Source organism: Anoplopoma fimbria, chromosome 9, assembly GCF_027596085.1.
Source record: "Anoplopoma fimbria isolate UVic2021 breed Golden Eagle Sablefish chromosome 9, Afim_UVic_2022, whole genome shotgun sequence".
In the NCBI taxonomy this organism is placed as follows: domain Eukaryota; kingdom Metazoa; phylum Chordata; class Actinopteri; order Perciformes; family Anoplopomatidae; genus Anoplopoma; species Anoplopoma fimbria.
Window position 1 is genome coordinate 7,901,275 of NC_072457.1, and position 7,216 is coordinate 7,908,490.

The 7,216-nt window shown below is 39.1% G+C and overlaps 1 protein-coding gene across 1 annotated transcript; it reads right to left on the reverse strand.

The window, feature by feature from the left end:
* Positions 1-568: 568 nt before the first annotated feature.
* Positions 569-6,875, reverse strand: pdia2 (protein disulfide isomerase family A, member 2). The gene is given in 12 exon segments (XM_054604959.1): positions 569-812; positions 915-1,037; positions 1,155-1,333; positions 1,800-1,920; positions 2,006-2,200; positions 2,533-2,658; positions 2,826-2,942; positions 3,942-4,079; positions 4,177-4,310; positions 5,553-5,759; positions 6,556-6,684; positions 6,687-6,875. Coding segments are annotated over 12 exon segments (1,677 nt in total). The 5' UTR covers positions 6,838-6,875; the 3' UTR covers positions 569-755.
* Between the last annotated feature and the right edge of the window lie 341 nt (positions 6,876-7,216).

Consider the following 7,216-nt stretch of genomic DNA (forward strand, 5'->3'; position numbering starts at 1 on the left):
GAACACAGAGCTGTTGACTCTTAATCTCTCGCTAGACTGCATCCTGGTACTCACACTAGGTAGTAACGTACTTTTTGCTAATAACCATGAATCCGAATTAAATCTGTATGTTATATCTGTTTATCTCATGCTTATTCTTAATCTAAGTTCTACATTATGTTGTCAGAAAATGCACTGATGCAGCTCCTTTGATCGCTCCAACATTAATTACCACACTAGTCTTAATCTTGTCAATGTCACTTAGGAATGAGAAACACAACAGTATTTCTATCTTTCTATCTATTTCCTCATGAGCTATTGATTTTATAGATCTTTGTTTCTTTATTTTCTTCCTCTCTCCTTCCATTTCTTTTTATCACCTTTAAATCTCTTCCTTATTAGCATATTTTCCCCTCTTAATTGTTTTTCCTCTGTTGACTTTAATTGCTCATGTAGATGCTTGTGATTAATTTATCACATAACTATCTTGTATGTTAAACTTACTTGTGTTTTTCATCACTCTGAAAATGTCAAAAAAGAGTCCCAGTCAAACTTAACAATGTAACTTACTTATTACAAAAACATGTCTTGATTTTTATTCATGAGATATTTAGAGAAATTAGATGTAATACTTACAAACAGAGACTATTGTGTTGCAGAAAATCAAGTTAAGTATCAAGACAAACCTAAGTAGCTACATGTTTATGTTTTGTAACCCAAATTAGTTTTATTATGAAAAATGGTAAGATCCTGATTGGTCGAAAACCAAAGTGACATCACAGCTCATCTTTAGATGTTGTGTTGTTCGGTACCTCTGCAGACTCAGCAGCCTCCTGAAACAGAGAAGAAGCAGAAAATAAAATGAGAGACTAATAAGGGGAGCAGATTTATAATGAAGGGAGAAATGTATTTAAAGTAGCGTTAAAAATACAGACCTCATCACTAGTGTCGTCAAACTCATCTTTCTCCTCATCACTTTCAGCCTCCGGCAACACTCCTCCATCGTCCAGGAACTTAGACAAACTCTCCAAATCCCTTTTTCCAGGGTAGTCGACCACCTAAGAGAAAAGAAGAAATGATGGAGGGCAGGATGGGAAATAATCAAAAGCTCTTTGAATCTGTATGCAGCGCTTGTGTAGCTGAACAATGTGTATATGTTTGAATATTTAGGCTACCTCTTTGCCATCAGCTGGGAAGTATTTGAGAGTTGGGAATCCCGAAATGGTCAAAGACTCCACCTCGTTGACCGTGGAATCCATCTTGGCAATGATGATGTCATCTCTGTCGGCGTACTTTTCGCCCAGCTGTTCCCAGATGGGAGTCAGTTCCTTACAGTGTCCACACCATGGAGCATCTACGCACACATATAGACACACACAGTGCTGTTAGAAGAAAAAATAATACACATCTGGTAACAGATTTTATAAATATGTTGTTTAGACATAAAAAAAACACATGTTTTCCACCAATTACAACAGCTTCAGGTTGGATATGTCATAGCTGTCAGGCAAATCTAAGCTTTCTGACTGAATTATATTTATTCTCAGTATTTCCTATATGATGCAAAGGCAGCAGGAACACCCTGCATCCAGAGTCAGACCCTCTTAGGATGGAATACAGGTGCAGATCCAAGTGTGTGAACACTGAGCAGGACATGATTTAAACTCATTATTTAACTCAAGAGCTCATGGTTTTATGGTCATAAATGGTTTGAAAATGGAGAGGGGAAATTAAAGAGTCACAATGATAAAAGGTGAGTTGATTTTTGCTAAATTCCAGTTGTGTTTTTACAGTGCAGAATGACTGACAGACAAACTCACAGAACTCCACAAAGACGTTTTTGGTCGGGTCCAGAGCAACGGACTCAAAGTTCTTTCCCACCAGGACTTTGACTGTTTCTTTGTCCCAGTCCTCTGGGATCTCCTCAGACCGATAGTAAGGCTGCACCACAAAACAAGATTATGAGTTATTGGTTTATAATTTATAATGCTCGTGACTGAATATTAAACTTTTGTGTGTTTGTTACCTTGGCAGTGCCGCCAACAACATCCTGGCACAACTGTCTCAGTGAGTTTATGGTGAGGTCGCCGGAAGAGATGGAGAACTTCTTCCCTGTGTCCATGTCGATGAGGCGCGCGGTGGGGGCATCTTTCTCGGTCACGCCGAAGTAATCGAGCACATTAGACATTGCTGCTGCTACATCAATCACAACGAACAGCATCTATATAACACACACACACACACACACACACACACACACACACACACACACACACACACACACACACACACACACACACACACACACACACACACACACACACACACACACACACACACACACACATGGACCGACACAAAGAGGAGAAAAAAACAAAGACTATAAGGATAATTTGAGATTTATTTCTTCCTGTCACTGACTTTCTTTCAAATACACACTCTATAGCCACACACACACACACACACACACACACACACACACACACACACACACACACACACACACACACACACACACCACACACGCACACGCATGCACACACAGACTGTTACCTTGCCCTTGAACTCTTTGGCAATGGTCCTGGCTTCGTCCACCAGGGCTGTCTGACTCTCTGCTGAGGAGTTGATGAACAGCAGGTTGTGCAGATGGATGCCAGAGTTGAAGATCATCTCTGCAGTCTGAAAACACACACATACTGTAAAACTTCAATATCATTTTATATTTAATTTTAAATGTCTAATAATGTGTGTGTGTGTGTGTGTGTGTGTGTGTGTGTGTGTGTGTGTGTGTGTGTGTGTGTGTGTGTGTGTGTGTGTGTGTGTGTGTGTGTGTGTGTGTGTGTTACCTCCTGGCTGAATGGGATGATCAGCTTCAGGCTGTTTTGTTTGATGAAGGTGGTCAGATTTTCTCGGTTCAGCTCCCCTTCTTCTGACAACGAAAAGTCGGCTCTGCCTTCGTCAAACTAACAAACACACACACACATTTGTTAATCAACTCTGTTAGACCTCACCCTAACCTAATTTTGAAACAATAAGCCATTAACTTGATTAGTCATTCCAAGTTATACAAATTTGATAACTGCTTAAAATTTCTAATTTATTATCAAACAAAATCGGCAAACTGCTTATCTCTGTTGTATCGGTGAAAATTCAATATTAAATTCAAAAATAATATTGTGTTTGGTTGGATAGTCAGACAAAAAAGCCCAAACATTCAGCCCCTGGAAAATTGATGTGATTCAGTCACAACATTCACATAAACCACTTGGCCAAATATTCACAATACAAATAACAGAAAAACACATTATTAGCCCAACACGAGACTGGAATAAAATAAAATTAGATAAATCTATCGTTTTTGCGTTTTTGTTGTTGTTGTTTTGTCTCTCTTTGTTGTCAGTTTTTTGTCTTTTTGTAATGTTTGATTGACTTTCCATCAATAAATGTTAGGAGTCACTTCAGAGCTTGGTATGTTCAGAATCCCTCCTTGCATGTTACACAAACAAGTTGTTGTGGATAAAACTGAACTAAACACAGGATGAAACATAAACATATATATCTTTCTATAGTAGTCCTGGCTATTTTTTGAAATTTCTTATCGATTGATTGAAATAATAACTGATGTATTCCCCCATAATAAAAAAAAATCATTACATTAGTTGCAGGCTTAATCCTTTTCTTGACCTTCGGCTATATGGTTGAATGTAACCCTAAACATAACTTAAGCCGTGCATAATAATAAATCCAAATCCAAAAGTTAGAAAATCTTATAGGAAGTCAGAACCAGTAAAATATCCTCCTCTTTCCATCCTTGTGAGGACATTTACTCCTCAAAAAGGACACACTGTTTGCACTAGATGGCAGCAAAGCTAACATCGTTTCAGCTTCTTATATCTTGGTTCGGCCTTTCTATTAAACACTTGACTACGTGCCTCTCAGTTAGTATCAAAACATATTCGTACCTTTTTGAAGAGCACCACTGAGTTGGCTTTAACATCATACTTCTGGAAAACCTCTGGACTCGCTGACAGACCGAACTCTGTGTCAGCAAGATCCAAAGCAAGCTCCTTGAACACCTGGGCCGCCTCACTTTCCAGATTCTGATACAGATATAAATCAAAATATAAATATGAATGTAAATATAATTATGTGATCATATGATTTATATGTAAAGATATATAAAATACATAAACATACATCAAAGAATCCTATCACAGTGATGTTATGGGACTCGATGAACTGAGCTGCAGAGTCTGCTGAGTCGAGCACCGGGGTTCCGGGTCCTGCACGACGCTTTATCCACTGGATTATTCCCTCTATCGTCCTCTTACCTGGACAACACACACAAACACAAACAAATGAAGTCACATCATAGTCCAGGTGCTCTTACACACCAGAATGTAAGATAAAAATAATAACAAAAGTGACAGTGTAGCTAGAGCTCAAGGCTGGAAATAGGTGATAAAAGCTAAACTCTGTCCAAAGTTTAAAAAAAAAAACACCTGTAAAACTCACTAAATAAGACATTATATCTTGTTTTTTACTTCTTGGGAAAACAGAGGTGTTTTATAGGGCGTTGGGTGCTGCTTGACTTTTTCTTTGCCTTTGTTCCTCACTTTAAATAACTTCTCTGCTCTGATGTTCTTTAGAGGACAAGAATGTAAGTATCAGAAAAATGTCATTGTTTTTTCCACTTTTACTGAGTTCTAGCTTTTAACAAACTTCAGTCCTGATCACAACTTCAAATATTAAAATAATCATTTTCAGAAGTATAACCATTAAAATGCCAATTTGTTTACACACTGTCACACAAAAACTTAAACATTGAATTTGAGCCATGATTTTTGAATTTGTGGAAGAAAAAAAAAAAATTCCTTATGCCATAACACAGCCAAAATTATCTCAAAATTAAAATATCCCTCATGAGGCGCAGTGGTTAAATGTTTGGTCCCCTAGACAAAACAACAAATCATTCCTCCAGCTCTACCTGGGCAATGACAATTGCTAAAATGTACAGGTACTAGGTGATACGTAAACTTTCCAGACTTTACACTAAGCGAAGCTAATCCTCTCCTGGGTAAAGCTCCACAGTTAACACATGGGAGAGGTCTACATTTTATTAATAAATAACTAGATCAATTTAACTAGATTAAATATAATACAGTTGATTTGCTTAAACATTAAAGATATGAAGACTGTTGATCCAATCAAATAACTTAGGCCATATAAAAGATGGTAGACAGGTTCAGCACTGAGCAGGTAAGGTGTGCACACACACACACACACACACACACACACACACACACACACACACACACACACACACACACACACACACACACACACACACACACACACACACACACACACACACACACACACACACACACACACACACACACACACGGTTCTTCAGGGTACAGTTAATGATGACGTAGGCACATTTAGTGGTGCATCTGAGAAAGTGGAGAGCAGTCCACAGTTACATTGTGTGTGGGGGTGTGTGTGTGTGGGTGTGTGTGTGTGTGTGTGTGTGTGTGTGTGTGTGTGTCGCTATGTGTTTGTGTGTTTACCAGTGTATTCGACGGGCTTCTCGCGGTCTCCGTTTATGAACAGTTTCAGAACAGGGAAGCTTTGGATGTCAAACTCCAGAGCCAGCTCCGTCTCCTCTGTGGCCTCCACTTTGGCCAAACGCATCGATGATCCCTCCTCCTTCAGCTTCCCAGCAACCTCAGCGTAAATCGGCTCCAGCTTTTTACAGTGGCCACACCAGGGAGCATCTACACACAAACACAAACACAAAAGGTAGTTGATCTCTTTATACAGCATGGAATAAATACTGATAATCAAAAACTAAACAGCAGACATGCAGCTTCTCAACGGGCCTCTGTGCTGTCCATTTTCTTTTTGCTGCTATCGCATGCAAAGATACACATGTAAATAAGCTGCTGATAGCAACAGTGGCAGTTTGGCTCAGCCTTTATCCACTTTACTCTTTTCCTTGTCAGGACCTCTAAACTCAACTGTGGGAGAGTTGAACCAAGACAGCATCTGGACAGGAGAGGCCACGTGTTTGAACATTCGTAAGATAACGCCTCAGTGCTCATGTGGGCTAGAACAGAGAAAATTACATTTATATTGTGATAAATAAACTAAATTTAAGCTCTTAGTTATTCCTGAAGCTTTCAAGTGTATTTCATGGTTTTCTTCAGCTTCATTTGTGTTCCCAAGTATAAAAATCCATGTTTATTTTAATCAAGTTGTAACACAAAACTGCTCAATGATTCAATTCAATTCAATTCAATTTAATCCCAAATTTGCCTCAGAGGGCTTTACAATCTGACAGTCCATTTTAACTCAACGTGATGCCACTGATGTTTTGTTGTGCTAAAAAGCATCACAAACGTATATATACACGATCCTTTTAACTTTTGGGATTTAAAGCAGGAGGTGTCAGAAAAGTTATTTATGCATATATTCTTTTTATATATAAAAACAATATTCGACACATTGATAGCTGTGTTGTAATATTGATTTAACATAACTTTATTATATATATAATTCCTAAATACTTACAGAATTCAACCAGTAGATATTGGTTCTCGCTGAGAGCTCTGGCAAAGTTGTTGATGTGGAGAATCATCACATCGTCCTCCTCCTCTATCTCTGTTGTTTTCTCTTTCTTTGGTGCCTCTTCGGTTTCCCCTCCTCCTCCTCTCCTGGAGTCTCCTCCGTCACCTCCTTCGATGTGTCTTCTTGTGATTCTTCTTCTTTGGAGTCTGCGTCGTTGGCCCGGGTGCAGGAGGCCGACAGCAGCAGGCCCAGCAGAGCTATGGACAAAAGTGTGTGCGTCCTCATGTCGGCGTTTCTGTACCTGCTCTGGTGCCTCTGCTCAGTTATGGACTCCCACAATACACGTGTCACTGAAAGTTTGTAGCTTTATGTGTCTAAGATGAATGTGTGTCAAAATTTCACTGGCCTTCCCCGTCATCCAATCAGTTCGTAGGCCTGCAGGTGACTCTTTTCTATTCTGAACCAATCAAATGCTGCCCTGTAGATTCAGAATTGGAAAAACTGACTTCTCTCTTACTTTCTGGCTTTAGGAACTCTTTCTCTTCTCTCTCTTCATCTTTTTCTTTATTATTTTCTTTATTGTGTCTTCAGCTTTCAGACCCTGACACCCACCAGATGGTAGCAGCATGTACAGGTTCATACTTATTTAATTTATCTCTCTTCC